Raw genomic sequence first — 26,966 nt, forward strand, 5'->3', positions numbered from 1 at the left:
TCAATCTGGTCCCCTCACTTCAAAATCCACTCCGACTAAATTGAAAAAATTCAGCATAAACTCTTAAGATTCATTAACTATAAAATCGGTCTACCAATTGAAACAATAAACTGCAATCACATGATGAAAGAACTAAACTTATTAAAACTCTCAGATAGAAGACTCGTTTCCGACTTGATTTTGATTTATAAAATTGTTAATGGTGTTATAGACAGCCCTGATTTATTAAGTCTAATTACCTTCCATATACCTATAAGAACTAGTCGATCCAAACTCCTTTTTAATTGCAACAAAAATATCAGGACTGAGTCATTTAGATATTCACTTATACCTAGATTGCATGCAGTTGGCAATGTTTTCTCAGAAGTAGTGGATGTGTTCAATTACACGGAATATAGTTATAAGAAGGCTATAATAACATACCTCAAACACAATAATCAATGTCGTGAATGATAATATTCTTCTGCATGGCTCCTTTATCATATTTTACTACATCTAAACTATTTACTTCAGATATATTATAGTGTTAGCTAACATATGTATTATTTTATTAAAAAATATTATTTCTTATCCATAAGTATCATTAAATCGCTGACAGCCCTGAATTGTTAATGCCAAGTTGCGATGCCTACTCAGCTATTCCAAGTACAATTAATTTTGTGGGTAACAATAAACTCACTACTGACTTTTATCATAAACACTTCATACTTCGACTTATGATGGGTCTTATCTTATTGCTAAAATGGTAAGTATATATTTCTTTTGAATTATGCATTGTCTTACTGCACTTATATTAATAACTGCATCACTTGCAATACTGTTTTTGTGTACACATTAATAAATTGTTCTTTAATTTATTGCTATTATTATCCTGTTTACCACTTGTAATTCGATTATCACTATCGTAAAAGTTATTTTATAGCGTTAATAATAAATAAATATTAATAAATACTTCTTGATGAAATTTTGCACCTTGATATTCGTAACGTGATTTCGAAAAACTATTGCGTAAAGCCAAGGCTATGCTGGGGACTTCTGCTAGTAATGAATAAATAATACCACTCAGCTCCTATGTTCCATACAGCCAAATTGAAAAGAATGATTAATCTTTACCTGAAGTGAGGTCAAATTTGAAAAGAAAAGAACAACAGAAACGCCCATAACAAAATTCTATTGGTTTATCTCTTCAGTGGGTGGAATTCTTGAGTAAAATAAAACACATATAATAGAAGCAAAATGTATTTTGTTTGCTATTTCGGTGATGTAGATAGGTAAGTCAATATTATTTGTCAATTTGATATATTGTATTTAGAAAACAAAAATATATTAAATGCTATAAAAAAATAACTGGTATGACCACAGTGGATACCATTAATTATTAATTGTTATTTATTTTTAGACACATCAATGCTACCTATCTACTTCCTAAATATAACTTTACTGGATAACTCGGAGGACTGTGTAAGGTTATAATAACATTGAGTTTTTGTCAGATTAATATATACCTAAGACTTTTTATTGCTATTCCATATACAGATACATGTAGTGATGGCATACAACATCAAGGCAAGGTTCCCTATCATATAGGTATAATGAATTCAAATATTTATGTGAAAATGTCAGGCGATTTCATTTTCAATATGGAATTTTAATATATTTTTTATCTTCCTACATAAATATGTACTGTCATAGACATCCAAATTAATAGACTTGCCCTAACATGAAATTAGGGTATCATTTCGACGAGCTGAAGGCAAACCAGGTGACCATATTTTTGTCATCAGGAGAGTACGAGAATGCTTTAAATAAATTATGACATCAGTCATACATTGACCACCGAAGAGGGCACATTGAAATAACCAGGCCATGCGCAAAAAAGTAATGTTCGCTAAAGTAAGGCAAAACGAATTAAACGAATCGTCTGGCATAGAGACGTTAAAATTTGTTGAGGTGGGTAAAATACGACACATTTGTAAAAGTGTCTTAACTAAATTGTGTAGCAAAATATAAAATTTGGGAAACAAGCCCAAACATTTGCTACCATATTTGGGTTATTTAGTTAAGTTTTTCACGCTGCCAGCAATTTGCGCGCCATTGTAAAAAGGACTAGTAATTCATAAGCAGATTTTGTTTTCCAGGACCAAATGGTGATATTACAATGTGAGTTGCCTGAATACTGTCAGATTCATTTATTGACGGTCACGCCGCTCCGCACAAGTCGATTTGTTCCCCATTCCCCAATTGGCTCGTCTATCAATTTGAATGTCTATGTGCACTGTGAATAAAATTTTGTTTATTAAATATACGCGCCCAATACAAAGTATTATTAAGATATTACTGCTTTGAAGTTCTTGTATAGTTTTGCAATTGAACCAGAAGTTGAAGATTTTCAATATAAATCTAATGGCAATTATAAAAAAAATCAGCAAATTAATTAACAACATAGATATTTAATTTTACAACTAACGACTAAGGGATCACAGAAAAATGTCGCAATATTATTACGCAACAAGAACAATCTTATCAAACTCCACTAAAGCTTTAAAAACTGAATCACAAAATTTATTTTTATACAATCAAACACAAATAATCTTACATGAAAAATCTTAGGAATTTGTTGTTATATTTTTACAATCACGATCTCCAAGAGAAAATAAGGATATGTCATTCAACAACACCTAAAAGCGAAAACTGTACAAATGAAGTGTTGAGTTAACCAAAACTACAACACCAAGACACTATTATCATAATGGCCGCTATTTCTATGCCAAAGTTAAGACCCCTTTAATTTTATGGTGTTCTAAGACCATTCAACAGCAGTGTTGTGCAATGACTTATTTACAATTTTCCAGAACAAATAAATGCTCTTCATAACTGAAAACATTTTGTTATATTATAAACCAATGATGGTTGCGGTGCAACTTCCTTATTTAAAAAAATCATAAAACAAAAAGTATTCGAAAATATTTTTTAAAAAAAAATTATGTGTATCTTTATGTAAAGGAAAAAGAATAAAAATGATATCTTCAATACTTTTTGTTTTATATTTTTTTTTTAAATAAGGAAGATCACGCACCGTACCCTCTACATACCTACATATTATTTTCAAATTGTGAGAATTCGTGGAGAAAAATCCATATGGAAATAACTCTCTCCAGTCTTTTCTCCAAAATAAATGAAAGTTGAAAAAAAGTTTTCTACAAAAAAAACCACAAAAAGTCACAGCACGTCACTTTTTAACAGTGACTGTTGAATGAGTTAATCTTCATTTTTTTGCTCTATGCATAACATAATGAGGTTATCAAGCATTGTCCATAAACGCATACCTGGTCCCTCATTGGTCAAACAAGCACAATCAAACATTTGACAAATCCTGGATGTAAGTCCAACACCGTGGAAGAGCCATTAGCAAAAATGTCAAGGATGGACATAAAACTATCCAGGGATATACCCGCTCTTGTTTGTTTATGTACAGGGGATGATTCATTTGCGGTATTCACTTTAACCAAGTACAAGCAGTTTATTGGTCAAATTCAAATTTTGAAAGCACCAATCAATGCGGCTTGAACTGTCCAACTGAAAGTGCCATAAACCGTATTTTAAAATAATTATTGACTCGTACGACGGTATTGAACTTAGGTAGACAACATATATGATGCTTTCACTGGAAAGGTGTTATTTATCATGCTTATAAGTTAATATCTTACTCAATTTATTTTTAAGTGATTTCTAAATTCAACATGCACCTCCAGTAATATAATTTGAATGCGGTTTGATTTCAACATTCAAACTAAGCTATGTAGGTAAAAATAATCAGTTTAAGCTTATTAATATTTTTACGCACATTTACTATCTGTACAACATTGTACATAAATACAGAATCAAAATATGTTTATTAGACATGAATAGTATTATGTATGTACACTATTTGAACACCTAATATTTCAGTTTATTTATGTATACAAGACTGAAAAACAATAACAGTTGTACTTGATAATTCTCTGATAATAATAATAATCTGATTAAAAATAAAAGCCTATTGTTTATTTAGTATGTTCAATTTTTCCCAATCGGTCTACGCAACATTATTTATATTTAGATATTCATCTTAATTTACAAAACAATACAGTTGGGAGTAAATATGAAGAAAAAAAAAACTTATGAGTACAAATAAATATCAAACTGAATTTACAAATAATTCTCATTGCCTCAGGATTGTTGACCAAACCAATACAAATTCATCAGAACCAACATGTAATATAATGGACATGCAAAATGTACATATTGTGTAATAGAATATTCTTGATTTCGATAACACAAGTTAGATTAGGTTAACTTTCTCATTTACATATTATGATAAATAATACTGGAAATTCTCTACTTTTTCAATTTCCATGGCAAACAATAAGGGACTACACAAGATTCGTCATCATTCCCAAAGGCTACGGGTAGAGACAATCGCCCATGTCAGCGTCTCCGGGGCGGGGAGCTGCTCATATCCTGCGAGGACTGGGAGGACTGGCGAGACAGGGAGGCACCCCCGGAGCCCCGCTGGCTGCCATGGCGCTGCGGGATCACAAACTCCGTGGTCCTCTGGGGGGTTACAAAGGGGTTGGGGCCAGAGTAAGGTCCCGAGATGGAGCCCTGGCGCTGCGGCATGCGCCGGGGAGGGCTCTGCGAGAGGACCGGACTGCCTCCGGAGGAATGTTGCGAAATGGGGCTCATTTGGTTCGGGGAGCTCTGAGTTCTCGGCGGATAGCTGAAATAAAAGATGATAGTTTGCAGAATGTGTTTTGAATAGTATATGCAACAAATGGCCAAAATATAATTAGTTTAGTTATTTGTTTGACTATGCTATTGAGATATGCTGCTTATAAGCAGGAACCTATCCGGAAATGACAAGTTGTTTATTAGTGCTTCAGGAATAACATCAGTGTATTAGAGCTAATAAATGAGAGCAAATGCACTCACCTATACTCTTGAGAGTCTGGCATGGTGTTGTGTCTCCCCATGGAGAGGGGTGGCGGGGCGCGGCGGGGCGGGATGGCGGGAGGTGCCCCCTGGCTCTGCTGGCGCAAGGGGGGCCCCTCCCTCCCCCCCTGGGAGTTCTGGCGCGGAGGAATAAGGGGTGGTGGAGGGTGCCGCGGGGGCGGAGTTGAACTCTCCGCAGCCTCCATTTGCTGGGGTGGCGGTGGTTGACAAGGTGTGGGGCTTTTACCTATATCGCTCTCTGGGGGCTTCCTCCCCATCTGTTGTGGCGGGGGGCCTTGTTTAGGGAGTTGTTGTTGGCTACTGGCAGTTTTTACTTCAGTCGGTGGGGGGTCCAACTCCTGGGCGTTGGATGGCCTACGTGCCGCTTGCTGAAGGATTTGCTTTTTCTGTTCCTGACCTGCGGCCAGATATGAGAATACGCACAACACGGCGTAGCAAATCTGTTCAGCCTGAAAATTTACACCCAAATTTCTGTATACAAACATTGCATTGTTATAGGAAAAAATTATTCTTTAATTAATAAAAAAATTTGATTTGAATTCAGAAAGGGGTACTTTAATACACTTTCTGCTGTACATGTTTTTCAAATATGACTACTCAAAGGATGGCTTATTTAATACTTTTGATTTCTTTAGAAAATGGTAAAATTTAATAATTTGTATTAATATTAACTTCTGATGAATTCAATTGACTCAAGAATTATTTTTTTAATTGAAATATAAAAAATGCTGATACAAAACAAACATTGAGAGACATAACATAGCATGGTAAACGAACAGTAAATATATATTTATTGTAATTCCAAATGGTACTAAAGCGAAAAAAACAATAGAAAAATAAAATGAAGATAAAAAGAAAAATGCTTACAATGAACAGAAACTACGGTTGCATGCGGAAAAATCATCGTTGCGTTGTTCTAAAATCTACAGAAATTAACTTTCTAAGAGTATTTCATCGTTCAGGCAGTGCATAAGTCTAATGGAGAAATATCTATGAAGAGCCTTAGAGATTTCGCTGGCCTAGAAAACATAATGAATTGCAAAGTAAAAACAATAAAACAACATACATCAATACAGTAAAAGATATAAACAATGCTAAACTTCTAATAATAACAAATTTGCCAAAAAATTAAACACAAAAAAATACTTGCTGTATCTTATAATATAATAATCTAATATAATATCTTATAATATAATAATCTAATATAATATCTTATAATATAATAATCTAATATAATATCTTATAATATAATAATCTAATATAATATCTTATAATATAATAATCTAATATAATATCTTATAATATAATAATCTAATATAATATCTTATAATATAATAATCTAATATAATATCTTATAATATAATAATCTAATATAATATCTTATAATATAATAATCTAATATAATATCTTATAATACTTGTTATATCTTCAGGCTAATATTATTGCAATCTTTGCCCATAAAATAGGAACAATTTTTTTCTCTCCTCATTTCCGTTTTAAATTATAGGCGATTCAACGGAAGAAAAAGTGTATGTGAAATATTTTTAATTCCATGGCACACTGTATAATTTTTCAATTTTTTTAGCTTTCACCCTTAAAAAGGGGTGTTCTAGCCCATCATTTCAAATAATGGAGAGAGGGAAGAAGAATTTATATATTTTATTTAAATGGGTAAAATGGGAAAATATATGATGCAAATGCGAATGATAGCAGAAGTCGGGGACGCCCGAGGAAGACATGACACAATCAAGTGAATCAGATACTCGAGTCGGCCATGTCAAGAATCAGAATAATAAAAGAGTATGTATGAATGTAAATGAGGCAAGAAGGGTTTGCCAAGACCTGTGGGAAAACAGTGATGGTTAATTAGTTAGTTCAACTTTCAAATTAGTATTACGGATGTTCCTTGCTTTGTATGGAAGCTATCAGGACTCGAATAAAGCGTCCAAAGTGATCACTTGATTGACACTGGACTGGATTTAAATTTTTGGAAGAATTGAGAGAGAGAGAACAAAGGAATGTTCAAAATTATTATTTATTATATACTGCAATGCACTAGGCTGAAAATATTGTAAATTGATTAAAATATTCTATTGCTAGAATTATTGTGATAAACGTTAATATCTGTACCACAGTTAGGAGAGTTTGGAGATTTGGAATCATCAGTAAATAAAAGAGAAAAGTTGGGCCATTTAGATGAAATAATGTCATTCAACATAATATTTTTGGTAGTACGGGCTGGGATATTGGAATGACTTTTAAGGATTTGTATCATAAAATCACAAAAATATTGGAAGCATTTAAAATTATAGGAGTGATAATTCAATTCTTTTATCAAATTTATAAAATTTTAGTTAATATATTCTAAAAAAGCATTAAGTACGAAAAAAATAAATTGAAAATGACACTATTTTACTGCAATCAAGTTGTCATGCTAAGCGAATGTGAATATACAAAATAGAGGACAAACAGTTTCACTACAGAACTTACCATTGAAGATCTGTACTTTCTCTGTGTGACTTGGCGTGTTTTGGGATCTAAAAAAGACACAAATTAAATTCTTAAGATTTATAAAAATTGTAACAATTTGAAAACAATCTCATTAAAAAGGTAAGAGAAGAATAATGTTCGTTACACGAAGGATTATTTTACCACAAATTGTTTCATTTTACAGAAAAATAAGGGTTGAAATTTGCTATCAATTTGTTATCAAACATCACAACTGATATAATTATTGTTCAATGTAATTAATCACAATCAATTTGGAAATTAATCAGGGAACCAATTATTGGATAACCAACAACCCTGCCATAGATCATCCCAAGTGGTTTGCTACATTTGGTGACTTAGCATTGCTACCTGGGCTCATTGGGTGAGGTTTATCCGCGTATTTGTGGCGGAGGATGCGTCCCACCTAACCACTGCGGAAGGCCAGATCGGCAAAGGCCGGTTGAGAAAGACTCTTTGACCCTCCAGCCGGACTCTCTCAACCCACCGCAGTGGGAGGAATACGTTCACATGTCCATCACTCCTGGACACACTGACCCCTAGATTCCTACCCACCCCTCATACCTTTTTTTTCCCAAAACTTCCTCCTGCCTTTCCTTAAAAATACTCCACACAGCATCCCCAAAGAAGACATAAGCCCTATTAGGGAAATTATTTTCCTCAGGGCCTCCTGTGTGGAGTTAACTTTTTTTTAATTCACAAAATATAGTAAGCATGCGATTATTTCCAACTTACTGAATTCTTCCAGGATAAATATCCCTCCTTGAGTAAAGCACTTCCTTATATGATCAAGCCGAACAAAAAACTGTAACAGAAATGTACAATTAGTAGATATCCTTGTTTCAAATACCGTTCTACAGTTGCATTCCAAAAGACATCTTAATGCAACATTCAATGATGTGTTAAAAGCTTTTCTTGGTTTGTAATATCTTAGATACTGTCAATAGTGCTAATTGAAAAGCCATTGGTCAAAAATAATGCTAACATGTAATGAAATCATTACTTATATAATGTATTATAATAATGAGTAATATTATTTGTGTGTGAAAGCCACACAGTAAGTGTAGAGTGGAGAAACATGGTTGTCATTATACCCCAGTAGGGAGTAAAGATAATGAATCGGATACAGTGATGGCATGCAATATAGGGTGCCAACTAACATAGTTATCAGTCATAGGTGTGTGTGTATTAAGCTAGAGAGATCCTTCTACCATTCTGTAACAGCCACTCACTGTGAGAGTAATAAGCCAAGGCAGCGATGTGGGGTGGAGCATTGCATGCGGGGGGAGGAAGGGAAGCAGGGCAGGAAGCAAGGAGAGCCAGCAGTTAGCAGCCAGCGGCCAGTGGCCAGCAGCCAGCAGCCAGCAGCCAACGGCCAGTAGCTACACCGTGGCTGACTCCGCCCGGCCAGAGTGGCGCCATGAAACTTGAGAGATGGTCTGCTCTAATGTATCAATGTAACCTTGCACTAGTAGGTCTGAGCCAGTCACTAACAATAACAGTCCTGGTGACAGCACAGGGGACAGGAGAGTTGACAGTGGTGTCGTGGCAGTGACAGTGACAGTGACAGTGACAGTGACAGTGACAATGACAATGACAGTGACAATGACAATGACAGTGACAATGACAATGACAATGACATTGACAATGACAATGACAGTGACAATGACAATGACAGTGACAATGACAATGAAATTGACAGTGACAATGACAGTGACAGTGACAGTGACAGTGACAATGACAGTGACACGTGAGTGGACGGCAACAGACAAACGGTGGATTGAGAAGAATGATGTTAGAGGGTGAGATGCACGGGAGACGGCTGCTAGTAGCTGCAGACCTAGAGGCAGAAGGGCCCGTTATTTCGCTACTATATCATCTAATCAGTGGCATGCGTAGTGTTTTGCCATATTTTCTCTTCAATACAGACCAAACAACTATTTATAAACCAAATAACTTATCCAAATAATATAAACAGCACTAAAAATGGGTTTTTTATAAACAAAAATAACATACAAAAAATTTACAATTTTCTGTGTGAGGAGTAAGTTTGTGAGAAAATCATAACTAAAAAGATGCTAAAGATCGAAATGATTCGAAAGCCTCAAACTACAGGTAAGCCCTCTACTCTAAACAGTCAGTTGCTAAGTACGAGTATGTAAGACAGGAGACAGTCTGACGACGTGATGAAATGACAAGTGTGTGTATCGGACAGATATGGAATCTCTGTACCTCATAGTCCTGCCAGCGGTGGGCGCATGTCCGGACAGACGGGAAACAGAACAAAGATCATATTAGTTTACCACAAGTGCAGCAAGCACACCCAAGGACCATCTCAAAAGTTCCTAGCAGAGCTTCTGGCAGAGCCTTTCCGTTCACTCGTGGCCGCATATTGCCGCAATATGTCCCACCGATCAAGGGAAAGGCTCCAGCGAGACATGGTCAACGTTACGATATACTCGGTAGGTTTCATCATTTCAGAATAAATTATTGGACAATAAGGTTAAGTTTTTTTTTGCAAAAGACGTAAAGAATACTGATCATTCGATTAAGTTAACTTATATTATGCAAATATAGAAGAATATAGAAGGCCAACAGATAGCAGCATGCAAAACACTGAAACCAGGAAACCATTATTCCTCAGTGAGAGACCGTTTACTTTATATTATAATAAATGCTTACTTCAACATATTGAAAGAGATCGCAATCACAAATATGGATATAAAATAGGTTGTAAAGACAAAATGATATGGTCGAAAGAACTCAAAGGATACAAACAATGATTACAGAAGTTGCAAGCAAAATGCGAGCGAGGGACCAAAGACTATCAAGTCATTTCCAAATGCGACACAAAGATTTCCCCGGCACCTGTACTTTAGTTTCATTCAATCAACTACAAGGAGACTATTTGAGTGGTCCTTGATATAAACTATGTTTTCCATGGCATCATTAAAGTCATCAATCAATTAACTAAACTTGATTGTTATTCCAAAACTCGATTAGGGTAGGCAACAACAAAATAAAATTAGACAACTGTATTTTAAATTGTAGCTGGTAAATCTTAATTTTATAAATTACCACCACAGCTTCACAAGCAGTCAAATTAAAACTTATGTAAGGAGTGATAAAACATTAAATATATGTAGTTCATTAGCTACGAGGGATACTTAGATAATAATCAACCACTACTCAAAAGGTTAGATAATATTTCAAATTATTAAAACAAAAATCAAGACCCCAATCTTCATTCCCTAATAATACTCTTGTTGCATTTTCTAACAATGCACATTCTTAACTAAATCATGTCTCCAAAAAATAGATTCAGTGTAAGTCATCACTCATCATAATACATATCGTTATTTTCCATTTGAAATTCAACTTCAACCTCTTTACAGTCGTATACATATTAGTGTATGCAAGATTTAAATAATTATTTGTTTCCTGCAGAAACAAATTTATGTTTAATGAAAAAACGTAATATTAGGCAAAAGATGGAAGATGAAGGTAATTTTAAACAGAATGGGTTTCAATTAATTTGTAAATTGTGTTGAGGGCTTTTTTTCTTACTATTTTCCTGTGCTAAAAATTAATTTGATTCCATACAAAGGAATTGTGGACATAATTACCTCAAATTTTCAAAAACCGCATGGCAATAATGTTTATTGCAGTCTCCTAGTAGCTAGACAATACTAAGCAATAAACTTACGAATCCTTAACTAAATACAAGGATGTCAATCATTTAATTTTATCTTGGTCACAATTATGTATATTTCATTTCATTTAAATTGATATGTTTTTCTATTATTATTTCAAATTATTTTTTGCCAAAATTATTTTCTACAAAACGAGCCGAATACCTAGAAAATGGAATACAAGTTATGTTGCAAAAACACTGTAAAATTTATAAGCACTGGATAAATCATCAAAGCAATCAATTAGAAGTAAATAAAGCTTCTTAATAATTGAATATTCGCAGAGTAAAGTATGCAATGAAATATATTTTATAAAATGATTCATTCATAAAACACTGTGACACCTCTTTTATAATAAACCCCCAGTATTTTATACAATTTGTTTTATAAAAGGTATAAATAAGCAGTGGTATTTTCTGCAAAGGAATGTTCCAAGGGGCAACAGTAAAAGCATATTTATTCATTCATTTTAAAATTGAGCACCAAATATAAGTATAAACATAATATTATATTATTGTGACTAGTGCATGGAATATGAACATTATTAGCGACAATCATCATTTTCTGTTAAGTGAAGTAAATAACTTTCATAATTTCAATCACTGGCAATGTGGCAACTGGTGACCTTTTTGTGTCAGAAAGCTAATATTGAAAAAACCACTTTTAATGTTGCTTTTGCAGACATTTGCAGTTCTACACCTTTCCACACAAAAATTAAATGATTAAGGAAACTATATATTTTACTACAACAAAATAAATCATTTTTTCAAGTTATTTTCAATCTTAGTCCTTTGGTACCAAAAAAATAATTATCTCCGGCCAAAGCATAGGACAATGTACAAAATAAAATTCTTTAAATATATAAATATTTTCAATATTGAAAGAAGAAAAATCACTGCATATACAAGACCTTAACTATCAAGAGGTCCCGCCTTAGAAAGATGATAAATATATTTGTGTTCAGAAATATATTTTCATCATATTATTATAACAAAATAATTTCCTCCCGATTTACAGTTGACAAGTTAATATGCTGTAGGGATTCGAGAACAGGGATGACTTATTATACCGATATAACAAAAGCTCAGATTTGGAGGAAATCTAAAAGGAACCATCGATAAAATAACTTCTCAAGAATATTATGTTACATATATTTGCATCTGTTTGCCACATTAGCCACAGAAATTAACTTTGCAAAATGTCACAAAATATTGACACGAAAATTCAAATATACATGATATAATACCTGGGAAATTATAAAAATAAGTATAAAAACAATATTTATCATTCTGGTAAGGAAACAAACCACTTTAATACTGGGGGTTTACTACTAGTATATGGTAGTACATATGGAGTTATAAAATCCACAACACTTAATATATGAAAGGAAGTAGGATGGTTGTTGTTTTCCTACCTTGCTATGCTGGAACAGGAGACCCACTCCCTCCATGCACACCTGGATCAGCCCCCCCTCCCCCGTGGTGCAGTCCTGGATGGGGAACTCCCCCCCCAGCTCAGCACCCACCCCGCCTCCGCCCCCGCGCTCCATGGCCTCCTTGATGCAGTAGTAGAGCGCCTTGCACTGCAATCATAACATACATCACCACACATTGTGTGTCACAACTCCTCATGATTCAACCTAATAATGCTCCCATTGCAACTAGATAGTCAATTATGAACAAACCTTCCTTGTATAATATTTGTGAAGCTGAGTTTGGCCACCGTTTCGTCTCCACAAACAAAGAACCTTAATTTTGGGGCTGTACGTCATATTGACTAAGCGCTCATACCACCAGCGCTCCACTATAGAACCTGAAAAAAAAATGAAAATAAATATTTATAAAATATTTCATATTATACAGGATGTCCGGGGGTTAAGTAAAAAAGATAAATAACTTTATTTAAATTCCATTTTTTCTCATACAAAAATATTTTACCATAGAAGAATATTATTCTCTCCATACAAAAAATATAACTTTTGTACCTTAAAATGTTTAAATTTCTAAAAAGTTTTTTTTTAATGATAAACTAATGTTTATAAGACAAGGTTTTAAGCATTGCACAAAGGATAACAAATTATTATAAGTAATAATTAGTCGCCTGAAATATCAATACAAATTGAAAATATCTACCTAGTAAAAATAAATGCCGCCGACGGGAATTGAACCCACTCCTTCTGATGTCCGGAAGATGCTCTGGACCACTGAGCCTCGTCAGCTTATTTGCAACACGCCAAATAATTCAATGTGTACTAGTACTTCAATCAACAATTACTGCTTATTATTTTTTTTTCACCTGTAAACAACCAACTTTATTTTTGTAGGAAAGGCTTTGTAAGTGCTAAATTTCCCACTAGATGGCGTTGAGACATATTATATCTACATTTGTTGGTGAAATATTTTGGCTTGTCAAATATTATTATTATTTTTTTTTATGATAATATTATGACTAATTATTACTTATAATAATTACGACTATTGCTTATAATAATTTGTTATCCTTTGTACTATGTTTACAGGTGAAAAAAATAATATAATAAGCAGTAATTGTTGATTGAAGTACTAGTACATATTGAATTATTTGGCGTGTTGGAAATAAGCCGACATGGCTCAGTAGTCCAGAGCACCTGACCGGACATCAGAAGGTGTGGGTTCAATTCCCGTCAGCGACATTTATTTTTACTCGGGAGATATTTTCAATTTGTATTGATATTTCAGGCGACTAATTATTGCTTATAATAATTTGTTTTCTAAAAAGTTCTTTATCTTTTTAATTGTACTATCCTGTAGAATCACCTTCCGAAGTTTGTACACTTTACCCCCTGACACCCTGTTTATTATTTAGTTGGAAAGTTGATGGTGGCTAAATTAAGTAAAAAATAATAAAGTATAAAAAAGTGAACACATTCATAAGAAGAAGTAAGTACATCATATAATATACCTTGTGTGGTTCTCAAAACGAGACCATCATCCCTGACTTCCATAAATCGTAATTCTCCTGTGGCATCAGTTCCTTGGTGGACGGTAAAGGATTGTCGATGCAGTAATCTGGAGCCCAGTGGTTTGAGATCAATGTCATTTCCATGCTGAAAATCATAATACGTAATCAAATATTAAAAATAAATGATGTATTTATGAGAGTGTGACACCTGTGATGCTAGACATATCCCAAATTTGGCACATGACGACTTTTTATTTTTTTAAATTACGGTTATATATTTGTATATACATATTATAGACCGGTCGGTGGCCGAGTTGACATCGCGTTTGGGTCCCACCCAGGCGTAGTGTGTTCAATTCCTCGGCTGGCTAAGTCCTCCATTACAACACAAGCAACATTTTAAGCTTACTGTGGTGGTAGTAGGAGATTTTCAAATATTGTCAGGTTATTCGTAACCCGGGAATGTTTGTCTTTCTTTTTTAAATTTTTTTTAATATATACATAAACTGTTATTTACCAGATTTCCTATTTGGTCCAGAAGCTGATTGACCTCTTGACTGTACACCAGGCCGATGTGACTCTTTGCTAACAATCTTCTGACTTTGTTCCTAATTTGAGTAGGTTCACAGCCAAGCATTACGAGTGACGCACTGAGATTGTAAAGTGCAGTGGATAAAAGTCTGTCTTCTTCATGTTCCAAGCGTTTGCGTTCCGTGTCACTGAGACATTTGTATCTTTCCATCATTTCGCCGGGACCCTTTAATTATAAATATTAAATTGTAAATAAATTTGAACTAAATCGATGGCCTAGCACACACATGTGTTAATTGCAATTTTAAGAAAAACAATTACAAGTTTTGTAAAGCATTTATAAAGATTACTTACTTTGTAAATAGATGTTTTAATGGAATTTAAAATTACTTATTTCATCTAGAATGGATAAAAAGCCAATATTCTCTTTAATGTTGTCACTTTACTTGTTAAAATTATGCTGTAGTATTATGTATATATGTGAAATACAAGACTGCATTGAAATAACTTTAAAAATTACCTGGTCCATTCCTATCATGTCCCTTTCTTGACTGACTGCATCTAAAAATGCATCTTCCCAAAACTGCATTTGGTCCCACAAAGTAGATCTTTCCTTACCTAGAATCAGATAATGTTTTGATTACATATAGTGTGTTCAAATAGTCAGACTGGTTAATATTTCGATTATTCTTGTTTATGTGCAGTTCTTTGAATGGTTATTCGTACCTATTAATCCTTGGAAGAGATAAGTCCGCCCACTGTCAGGAGATGGAGTAGGAGAAGTGTTGACGATGTGACCACCGGTGTAGCGGAATCCGGTGCTAAGGGAAGACTTAGAAGACCAGACACTGGATGTTCTCTGTTTAGTATTACGTGGAAACTAAAATAAATCAGAATCATTAAAATTTTTAACACATAATTTATTCACAAGATATCATAGAAATCTATACATCAAAATATAATACATACATATATGTTATCTAAATAACTTAATAATTACATTGATACAGAAAAAAAAAGTATATTTTTAATTACTCAATTAAAAGACATCTTATAGTATATGTACAAATGTATTATAAAGCAGTAAAGGTAATGTTAGAAGAAATTAATAATATAAATGTATATTATAAAGCACATCAATTTTTATACCTACTAATCTTTTAGGCTTGTATTCTAAATAACGGTCCCCATCATACCATTCTCTTTTCGCATGCACAAGAAGCTAAAGTATCTGAAAGACCGACTTGTTCACTTCTCATGAGAAGGATCTATTTTTTTAATACACAAATATATTTGTTTAGATAAACAGCTAATCCTTCAGGCCTCTGGCATATTGACTTATATTTCTAAAAGAAGCTGTCAGAAAGAGAATTTGTGTTTATTTCTGCTTCGCAATAAAATCCAAATAAATGTGATATTTGTTAATGCATCCGAAAACTATAAATTGTTTTTGAAAGGTGATAAAACATGCTTTTAAATTTAATTATTAGAAATAAATATATATTTATTTGTAATATTAAAATTTTGAAATCAATAAAAACAGTTTAAAATGGCCACCTTAGGTTTTTTCATCCTAAAATCGAACTCAAATTACTGATAACAACAAAAAAAACATTTTATAAACATTATCGACACCTCCCTTTTTTGTTGTTTCGTATAAAAATAATTATTAAAAATTCGTAAAATTTCATAGTTCCTTGAATTTTCATCAAAATGAAAATTCAACACACCTTTAAAAAGTAATATAGAGTCATTAAAAGTGATGAAACAAAAAGTAGGATTAATAGTTACATATGTAACCTATTTAACATAGTTTTTGTTTCATCACTTTTCATGACTTTACACCACTTTTTGTAGGTGTCTAATTGTCATTTTGATGATATACCCGGTCACCAAATTTCATATTTGTCAGAACCTTTGGTTTGATGGAGGTATGCTTTACAATTCTTCTGTGCTTAACAACTTCTGGATACAAATATAAAACGTGGTGTTTTCTCTTTCTGACATCGTTTAGTTTATATTTAGTAAGGTAAATACATCGATTTTTATGAGACCTTCATCGATTTGATATGAGCTGTTCCCAAAAGCGAACAAATTGAATTTACGGGTAATAGCTCTTTGTTTGTTAAACCGGTCAAATTTGCCTGAGGGATTAAGTATTATTTAACTAATTACTTCATAACCAAGTGACACAATCTCAGATCTCAAACTGGGTATGAAATGAAATTTGTAAAATGATTCCACAGCAGATTGTGGTTGGTTAAAGGTGGTAGATGTACTCACATTAGACTGTTGGACTTCAGTGTCAGACACGGTGGACCTAAAGGAGGCCCGATGGTTGGCAAAGGCATTGGGATGGTTGGTTGTAATGGAACCAGTCTCCGCCAAGGAGGAGTCAGAGCCGTGCAGAGTTCCCTAGCCACAAACACACAACTAGACAACACTTCTACCAGGGACTATGAACAACGCACAATGCAATGACAATGCACACATGCCTCAACTCAGGCAAAGCAATCCATCAATTTCCAGGTGGTCAAGTCAATCAGTCCATCAGAAGAATGCACTAACGGTTCAATATCAATAGTAATGCACTCAAATGCGCTTCTACTCATTTACAGGGTTTTGGGGATCATCCTCCCTGATCAGATTCCATCAAATGTGAGCATTGAAGGATTTTCCCCAATTAGGGGTCTCGAAATAATTCATATATTCAATTAATAAACAATAATTCAAAGTAAGTGTAAAGCTTAATTTATACCAGAAAGGATGAGAACTTAAATAAATCAGAAATATAATTTGAATTTATGTGTATGAACACAGTTCAGGGAGGAAATTAGCAAATAATAGCTTCAAATAATTCTTTCACAGAAACTTTAAAATATTAGCAGAACTACACAAACCTTTGAAGCAACACATTGTAATTGTTTGGATTTGTAAAATATATACTTTGACTCTGATTGTCATATTGTCTTTTTTCAACTTTTTACTAAATAAATATTTAATGTAAATGAAAGATTTTCTTCGAGAAGGTAGTTCATCAGATTCATAAAATTAATGAAGCAACTTTGACCTTTTATCTAAAACTTTAACAAGATTTTGAATTTTCTAATTGTGTTGTTATTTGAAAAAGATGACGTGTTTGTGTTTTGTTCTGTAATATGATTCAAATGTTTTGTTCTGTAATAGGATTGAAACTCACCTCTGATTCAAAGGATGTCAATTTACTTAATAGCATATTTCTTTTCTGGTTCAGGATATCTTTGAACATATCGGCCGTGCTTTGGGAATCTGGAGGCTCAGTTTCCGGGTCCGTAAACTTCAAGGTCGGAGGGGGCTCTTTAATTTAAAGGGATAAGTCAAATATTTCAATTTAACAACACTAAACTTATCTATTGTATTATACACATTTTGTTCTGGATATTTTAATAGTGACTGAATATCAAAAAAATTGCACGTATAGCATTTTAATATACAAACCATTTTGTGAATTCTTCCTTGAAGATGGTGATGAGGAAGGGCTCATGGGTGATCCAATGTTATCTTTACTTCCGAAGGGACTGAATCCTCGCGCCAGTGAAAGGGTGTTATGATTGTCTCCACCTTGGCCGGAGTCTTCCACTGAAATTATCTCCTTGGTCCAGAAATGCGTGTGAGCAATCTCCGTCAGCTGGAACACTGAAGCCATTCCTCCCAGGCCGAAGTTGGAGAAGGTCATCTCTAAGCCGTGAACGACGGCTAGTAAAACTTTCAAGATTCCCTTCCAAATATTTTTTGAGACACAAACATCTTCGATATGGTCATCGGGTGATATTTTCTTATTCAATGTTTTATTTAATTTACTCAATACCAAGTTTCTATAAGATTCATCTTCCATTAACTTCTTGAGTCTGTTCAGTTTGAGCCAACCTACTCCCTCACCATCCAAAACTTGAGTTATCACCTGGAAATAAATTATAAGAGTTAGGAATTGTAATATTTTATGCAAATAAATAGGAGTCAAGACCATTGACTTTTTATATCATAACTTACATCATTGAGGAAGTTCTGATTCTCAGTATTAGTATTGGTCCTGTCATGAGGAGACCTGTGTGAGTCATCATGCTGCGAGGCGTTGGTGTGTTTGATAAGGGGTGATCTCTGCACTAGCCCTTTGGCCCCCTGCGGGAAGGGCCCAAAGGACTGTGAGGAGCCCTGGGATGCCGGCTTGCCTGCTTGCTGGGGCTGGCCCGGAGCCTTGGCTTGCTGCCCTGGCGGGGGTTGTTTTGCATTCTTACCTGGATAATAACAAAAGAATGATTGGCTTACAGAATGAACATACCACATCAAATTTTCAGTGTGATTTTTAATTGTGAGTGAACATTAGTATACCCTTGGATCCAAAGAAGTCACTGAATATACTGGAGGTGGACGCAGCAATACCGTTCAAGTCTGAGCTGATATTAGAGAAGAAATCCCTGTGGGTTGCAGTGATGATGTTGGTAGTCTGGACTGTTGTTTGTGTAGAGTCTCTTCTACTTCCAGGAGGACTTCCACTGCTCCACGAATCAGTCTATAAACATTAATTATTTGAATTAATATTTATATTGTAATAAATGAAACAATAACAAAATGCAATACATATATGTACAATTATATTGTTGGTTATTATTGGTTACATACCTTAAGCAGGCCCTTCTTAGTGGCAACTTCCTTAGCACTCTTGGTCAGATCATCCAATGTAGACTTCCCAACATAAGTGAGATCTTCAAACGTGTTCTTACTGACACCAGCTGCGTTCTTGCTAGCTTCTAGTGCACTTTTGGATGCAACTTGCATGCTTTTAGAGGCTTCCTCTGCTGCTTTCTTGGCTTGTACAGTGAACTATAATCACAAATGAATAAGTTAAAGAGTACAGTCGCCGGCACAACAATCCTGATTTGGGTTTATCAAAATATACAGAAATCTCTTACCTTATCCATGTGAGCCATGATGCCATCTTGACTGCCCTGCCTGTTGACCAGATCCTTGGCCTGTGTAGTGAACTGTTCAAAGATGGAGCCCTGCGAGCCCTGCCTCACCACACCCTGACCCTGGCCTGAAGTTGTGCTAGTTGTGGAAGCCATACTTCCCGTCTGACTAGTGGAGCCAAACGAACCAGCTCTAGCCAGGACATTGCCTACACTCGCTTGCTTCTGAAATTATGACAAGCTTGTATTTTATAACTATGTGTGAAAATAGGACTCGTGCAATCAAAATGTTGCACTTTTGAAATAAATAATGTATTACATTATTATTATTATTACATTATTTTCCCGCAGCTAAGAGTTTCGTTGCAACCTCTCTTTCCACTATACGCATTGTTTTTGAAGAAGAGGAAAAGGTTACGAAGAGGTAAGTCTTAAGTGCATTTTTTTTAATTCTCTTTTATTTTGTAACATAAAGTAAAGTAACAATTTCAAACTCGGCAAGCATACCTAATTTGATCACAAGAATGGTATTAAAGAAGTATGGTTCTGATATCATCTAAAATCAGATATTTTCAGCCTTTCAAAGTGAAGCATTATCTTCAGAAGACAAAATACAGTTGAATTATTCAAAACAGAATTTGAACAATTTATCAAATTTCAAAGTTAAGATTCAAGTTCTGTGAAAGTCCTATTCAAGTTCTGTTATTATCCAAGTATGTGTTGTAAAACAACCAGCTCTTGATAAAATAATAACAGAATTTGAATTGAACTAGAATTTTCTTTAAAATTTGATGTATTCTGTTAACCCATTCATGACGAAGGTGCCATATGGACCTCGAAAAAGTGTTGGACCTCAATTAGTCACATCAAGCCGATATATTAAAATGGCGATGCGAAATTCAGTTTTATGTAGTCTACAAGCATGTACAAACACGTTTGTCTTAGAGGCGCTCAGTTCGTTTGCATGTGCCGGCGTGGGCAGACGTGTATAAACGGAGTTTGAAAAAAAGTGCAAATTTTTCAAAATGTCAAAGCGAGTGAAGTAAGTAATCCAATAAACTTATGTGTAGATTTGATTTTTTTTTTCCAAAACCGTTTATGATCCGTAAAGAATGAAATTTACTAACTATTTATAGACATATTGTTACAAAAATAATCCTTATTGTATCAAAGAGAGTACTTTGAATTGAAGGTTTTGATTTTTGGCTCCATATGGACCTTTCGGCAGATCTCACTATACATAAATTGTAATTTTTCGCAGATTTCATTGTTTTTTCGTGTTTTTTAGGGGTCTGACTGTTGGAGAAGTGATGTTACTGCTTGAAGAACAATCGGATACGAATTTGGAGGATGATGAGGTAGTGGATGTGGATGTGTATATGGAGCCGCCAAATGAGAGTGATTTGTCCGGAGCAGATTCAGCTGATGAAGATGACGGTGGAATAATTGCCAATATTTCTCGAGCGCAATTGTTTTCTAATTGCCAAATCGTAAATCGCCGTCGACACAAAAAGGGACAAGATACGCCCGATTATGATTCAGATCAAGAGAACCCTAATCTAGAGCATTTCGGAGACGAGCGTTTGGATTCAACTTTCAGTGACTTCGACATAAATTTATTCGACGCTTCAGCATCACACGGTCAAGCGTCTGCAAGCACTTCTTTCGAGCCTCCTTTGAAACGATGCCGTGTTAGTACTGGAGACAGAGTGAATGATCCCGCTGAACCACCTTATCGCATTCCAAAACGTATGCCTGGTCCGAAAACTATGTTTCAATGGAAGTCTAACGATGTGACGCCAATTGTTTCTAGCATATTTTCCGAAGGAAATTATACCGACGTAGCTGCTTTATCACCGGTGGAATTATTTGAACTAAATTTTGACAACGAAATGTACGAATTCATCGTTACAGAATCCAACAAATATCAGACCAAGCAAGACCCTGAAAATAGTCATAAAGTATCACCTTTAACTGTCGGGGATATCAAAGCGTACATGGGTATACTTATAACATCGGGATTATGCCCGATTCCATCAACTCGATTGTACTGGAGCAGCTCTCGCCCTTTCTACAATAAGCAGATTGCGTCCACCATGTCTCGTGATAGATTTGAACAGATACACAAAATGATACACTTTGCTTCACCAAATCAGTTCAATAGTGCAGACCGGATGTGGAAGTTACGTCTATTTACAGATAGGCTTATTGAACGGTTTATGCGAAACTTCCACCCAGAAGAAAATTTAAGTTATGATGAATCGATGATTCCATACTATGGCCGCCATGGATGTAAGCAATACATAAAAGGCAAACCCATTCGATTCGGATATAAAGTGTGGAGCCTAAATACACCCTCCGGTTACTTGATCAATTTTGAGATCTACCAAGGCAGCAATCCCCGGATTCCAAAGGAGTATGGGTGTTGTAGGCTTGAATGCTTCACCACTACTTATGTTGGTCGATCAATTGCCAGTGGAAAAGCGCAAATTGCCATATCACTTCTACTTTGATAATCTTTTTACGGGTATGCCATTGTTGTACTATTTGCATTTTTATGGATACAATGGCACAGGTACAATTCGAGACAATCGGATTCCCAGTTCATCTCCTATCCCCAAGAAGAAGGCAACAATGTCAAAATACAACAAAGGTGTGCTTTCTCGAGGACATACTGAAAGTGCGCAGACATCATTTGGCAAGACCCCCATCTACGTTACTCAATGGGTTGATAACGCTGTTTGTTCTGTAGCTTCAACAAAATACGGAAAGAATCCATTGGATCTAGCAAGCCGTTACTCACGGAAGGAGCAAAAAAAGATCAGTATACAGAGGCCATATGCAATTCATCAATATAACACGAATATGGGCGGAACTGACAGAATGGACCAAAACGTTGCATGTTATCGCATTACTGTTCGCCAACAGAAATGGTGGTGGTCCATTTTTACCTGGGCCATTGATGTAACCATTCAGAATTGCTGGCTTCTGAAGCGCAAAGCCACGGGCAATTTTAAATTGGGGCAGTTAGAATTCCGTGAAGAAATATCAAAGCATTACTGCGAGAAGTATTCTATCAAGAAATACTTCAAGGCACCCGACAAACTCACCAAAATAGGTCAAACGGCGATGCAGTATGATACCTCCGTCCCCCATTATCCTGGGCCAATACCGATAACTGAGACTAATAAGGGAGGAAAACTGTCTTGTGCATCTTGTAAAAGCAAGCAGCGCATCCGTCGCATCACATGTAAGGTCGGACTATGCGTGAAATGCTTCGAGGGCTATCACACTAAATAATGTTGTTGAAAATTACACTTTTTGAACAATAAAGATGAAAAAATGAAATTTCTGACTAGTTATTTGCCGAAAGATCCATATGGACCTCATCCTTCTCGAGGCTCCTGGGGGATGAGGAGACGATTTTTTCAAATTCCGAAAAAAACGTTCTTATTTTACTTTCAAAACCAACCACTCTGTGAATTTTCTGCGCGAAATTCGAAAAAAAAATAGTTCGTCATGAATGGGTTAAACAATCAGTCTAAACATGCAGTTTTATGGCAGGTTTAAAAAATGAGGTCAAGAAGTTAGAGCTGTATTTGTAAAGGATAGATTAGGTTAGGTGCGGTAATGATTGAATTAATGAATATTATGATTTTATTATTTTATTACTAACATTGACCGGAGTGGTAGGCTTGGCCCCCCTGAGCGAGCCTCTCTGTGACAGGGCCCTGGAGCGAGAGGGCGAGGGCGTGGGCGGAGAGGCGGAGGGCCAGTCCGAGTCACTGGTGCTGGCGCTATCCTGCTTGGGCGGGTGAAGAGGCACTGCACTCACTACGGTCCGGGGAGTTATGGTAGAGTTGGAGTCAGACTCGTTCTCCATGCTGCCGCTGCGCTCCTTCAACTAGAATGTGAACAAGGAGTTCATGAATCCAATGAAATTTTTATGCGTAAATTAGGTACAACGAGATCAGAGTTCATATATGTAGAAGTTTGTTTTTTTATGTTTATTCAAAAAGGTAATGTTAAATCATGTACAAAAAAATATGTTACGATGTAATAATAATTTAATATAAGATGTACCCCCATGATTAAGCTGTCAGCTAACAGATAAACAGCCAGGGAGACTATGGCATCCCCAATTGGGGTATTTTTGTGAGGCTGAAGGTAGAAGGAAGGAGAAGGAGATTTTCAAATTACTCAAATAAAATTAACTGACGAAAGCCGGGATTTGAACCCGCGACCCCCAGCTTGCTAGTTGAGAGCCTTACCCCTCGACCACAGAAGCTGTCATTTAATATGAATCGTCAAATTGCAATATCCGCTAAGGATGCTTTCGTTAATTTCATGAAAATCCCATAAAACTCTCCAAAGCGGGTTCAGCAGTTCGATGAATCATATGTTGACTTTTTATAATATAGGTCTTGCATGAAATCCATAAATAATATGTGACTTTTACCAAACGCAATCATCTTTAGTGATAGCCAAATTAAAATTAAGCACAAATGAACTTTTAAGTTCTAATGTGTGTGTGGGGGATTAGGAGGGGTATTAATTGCAACAAGTCTATCCGAGATCAAGAATATTTTTTTACTGATTGGTTAGTTTCTTTGTTAGTGCATGTAGTGTTAGTGTGGGGGTGATGTCACACTCTCTATATACTAAACTCAGTCACTAGATATAGTTTTATGATAGTATATTAAAAAAGTTCCTTACATTTCTCCTGACAGCCGGTGTGTCCCTGACCACTTTCTCTTCCACGGCTTGAGCATCCTGATGGTTATCATCTGAAGCGTCACTGCGGTCAGAGCTGGAGGGGGTGGGCGAGGGGGATCGCGAGGGGTGGTGTGCTGCTCCGCCCCCTCCCCCTCCCCCTACCCCAGTGGGTGGGTACAGGAGGCTGGATGGGGGGTGGTAGACCTGGAAAGATAAGATTATATTATATTTAACTTACTTTACTTAAAAATCACGTCGATATAAAAAACAAAATTTTGAGCTTGATAATGGATACTTATTTTTATTTATTTATTTATTTATTTAACGCCCAGAGGGCTTTTACATGGTTGGTAGTATAATTTTAATTTGACAAATACTTTCAAACATAAAAAATAAGAATAAAATTACATTTGATAAAAGCTATGTAACAAGTTATACAAACACAAGAAACAAAAACTGAATTATTGAATGAGAAACGAGCTCACTAATGAAAAATCAACTTACCGTTTTGGGGTCAAGTGAAGATGATAATGTCATTGGTGTTAGTGATTGTACCACCGCTCCGTAGACTTCTCCCAAGCCATGGTGCACCTGTCCACCTGTGAGATAACCTAAAATATTAATACATATTACCGTAGTTGATGTACAACACTACGCAATGTTGACATTGTTCATATTATTGTGATTGCATTATTTAAGCAACTCTTACTTGGCGACATGTCAGAAGATGCCATTTCGGAAACGAAATCACTCAGAGAAGAGTATGATGAACTAGTGCTTTCGGCTCCTTCTGAATCTGAACCGCTTTCATCTATAAAAATAATTTTAAACAAATAGAGTAGCTAGTAAATAGACTAAACGGAACACTTATATTGATGGAATCAACATTTATCTACAGCATAAAATTGGCTAGGTTAGGATGATAATGTGTCAAATAATACCTGTTGGTTGGTGTTCCTGTCTTTGCAAACACCTGAGGGCTCCATTAAGAGAACTACCATCATCCCATACAGGGAATCTGATGGGCTCCAGGGCATTGGCAAACCATTTGGGCTTATCCCCTATTTGGTGAGGGTCAAACACTCCCGTGTGCACCCTGAGGAAGGCTACGTTACTGGGGGTGAGTGACCACTCAGCTAAAAACTCTACTGCCTGAAAACAACACTCCATTATGATATAATATTACTGATTGTACATTATTACTGATTGTGATTGAACATTATTATATGCTGATTAAAAATTAGAATAATTAATATGTGTAAGGTTAAACATTGACATACATATTATGTTTAAATAGTTTACCTGCGTTCTTGAAAATTTGTTCAGAAAGTGTGTTGTTCTAGGTCTAGATCTCAAGAAACTGTTAATCTGGAATGCTACTACAGGTCTGGGATATAACCTGAGAGTTCGAGTGTGCTCTGTAAAATTTGCCAACAGGTTTTGAGAGTTGAAGAATCGGACCTGCAAATTAAAATAGTTTTTACAATAGAAGACACATTAGAATTCATTAGCAAATCCAGAAGAAAGACATCCAATAGACCGCCCCAGACTAAGCTGAAGAAAGTAGCTGTAGATGCTGTGCGCGGAGAGACTGGGTCTATAATGAACTGACACCGCAGCACAGGGACTCCTGAAGGTGTCTTGTAAAAATAGATATTCATTTGGTACTAACCATGGCCACTCTAGTTGCAACATCCACCGAGTCCACGTCATTTCCATATATGAGGGGATTGAATCCGGAGAAGCCTTGGCCCTGGGATATTGACAGGCGGCCAGCGGCAGGACTGGGAGTAGGGGGGCCCGATACTGAGGCTCGGTGACCAGAGGCTCCCATTGCGGGCCCAGACGGTGAAGCCTTGTGGTCGGGGGTGGCTCGATGCGAGGGTGAGGTATTGGCAGAAGTGTCAGAACTATAGTGACGTGCACTTTGAACACTGGAAAAATTCAATAATTTATTGTACCATAGATATATGTATACAACTAGATGTAATACCCCTTCTCATTATGTAATTCACCTATTGTGAGGTAAAAATTATATATAATCAAGAATCTATATCAAGGTGAGAAGCATATTTTGCACGATTGAAGAAACATTTGCGTAGCAGTATTGAACACTTTTGTGTTTTAAATAAAAGGTATTTTGTAAGAAAATTCAGTCCAGTCATTACGTGAGAGTGGCTCCTCCAACATTGTCTCTCCTGGAGGGAAGCAGGGTAGTTCCAGCTGGAGGGGGGTTGGCAGCATTCCCATTCATGTTGCTTAGGGCCTGTGAGGTATAGTACTTTTAGAAGAAGTGGAAAACAAGAACTACCGACAATCTAAGCAGCTAATAACTACATATTTACTAAGTGACCTACTTCGATTTAATTTAATAGAAGAATCTATATCTATTATAGTATCTCCTTTAAAAATAGGTTGATTCAATTGAAAATATGCAGTACAGTTGTACATATAAACCTAATAAGAAACACATATTTAAAATACATTATTATGAAATAAACGTTTTGAAAGAAGTTAAAAAGTTTAGCCAAATATGTAGAAGGAAACAATTACATAGTCTCTATTATACTAAAATAAAGTTACTAACTGCGTCTGTCTGTTTGTGCATTTTGTTCTTCTAAACTACACAACGGATTTTGAT

General features: G+C 35.5%; 1 protein-coding gene across 5 annotated transcripts in view; it reads right to left on the reverse strand.

Moving 5' to 3' along the window:
- Window positions 1-1,120: 1,120 nt before the first annotated feature.
- Rab3-GEF (Rab3 GDP-GTP exchange factor) overlaps window positions 1,121-26,966 on the reverse strand; it is a 39,484-nt gene continuing 13,638 nt past the window's right edge. The window contains exons 10-34 of one of the 5 annotated variants that reach the window (XM_089631558.1): window positions 26,494-26,591; window positions 25,998-26,259; window positions 25,628-25,786; window positions 25,267-25,477; window positions 25,035-25,136; window positions 24,830-24,924; window positions 24,326-24,529; window positions 23,286-23,513; window positions 19,613-19,834; window positions 19,323-19,523; window positions 19,032-19,212; window positions 18,693-18,937; window positions 18,141-18,603; window positions 17,863-17,999; window positions 16,947-17,078; window positions 15,390-15,543; window positions 15,184-15,281; window positions 14,650-14,889; window positions 14,133-14,277; window positions 12,877-13,004; window positions 12,607-12,774; window positions 8,236-8,305; window positions 7,483-7,529; window positions 4,972-5,441; window positions 1,121-4,759 (exon numbers count right to left, since the gene is read on the reverse strand). In XM_089631558.1, coding sequence (XP_089487684.1) covers window positions 4,468-4,759; window positions 4,972-5,441; window positions 7,483-7,529; window positions 8,236-8,305; window positions 12,607-12,774; window positions 12,877-13,004; window positions 14,133-14,277; window positions 14,650-14,889; window positions 15,184-15,281; window positions 15,390-15,543; window positions 16,947-17,078; window positions 17,863-17,999; window positions 18,141-18,603; window positions 18,693-18,937; window positions 19,032-19,212; window positions 19,323-19,523; window positions 19,613-19,834; window positions 23,286-23,513; window positions 24,326-24,529; window positions 24,830-24,924; window positions 25,035-25,136; window positions 25,267-25,477; window positions 25,628-25,786; window positions 25,998-26,259; window positions 26,494-26,591 — 4,752 coding nt within the window. In that variant the 3' untranslated portion in view covers window positions 1,121-4,467. Of the gene's footprint in view, window positions 4,760-4,971; window positions 5,442-7,482; window positions 7,530-8,235; window positions 8,306-12,606; window positions 12,775-12,876; window positions 13,005-14,132; window positions 14,278-14,649; window positions 14,890-15,183; window positions 15,282-15,389; window positions 15,544-16,946; window positions 17,079-17,862; window positions 18,000-18,140; window positions 18,604-18,692; window positions 18,938-19,031; window positions 19,213-19,322; window positions 19,524-19,612; window positions 19,835-23,285; window positions 23,514-24,325; window positions 24,530-24,829; window positions 24,937-25,034; window positions 25,137-25,266; window positions 25,478-25,627; window positions 25,787-25,997; window positions 26,260-26,493; window positions 26,592-26,966 lie in introns of all 5 variants that reach the window. The other 4 variants (XM_089631556.1, XM_089631555.1, XM_089631554.1 and 1 more) reach the window with 4 other exon arrangements.

Source organism: Hesperophylax consimilis, chromosome 5 (assembly GCF_061612785.1).
Source record: "Hesperophylax consimilis isolate HC1 chromosome 5, BYU_Hcon_1.0, whole genome shotgun sequence".
Lineage (NCBI taxonomy): Eukaryota > Metazoa > Arthropoda > Insecta > Trichoptera > Limnephilidae > Hesperophylax > Hesperophylax consimilis.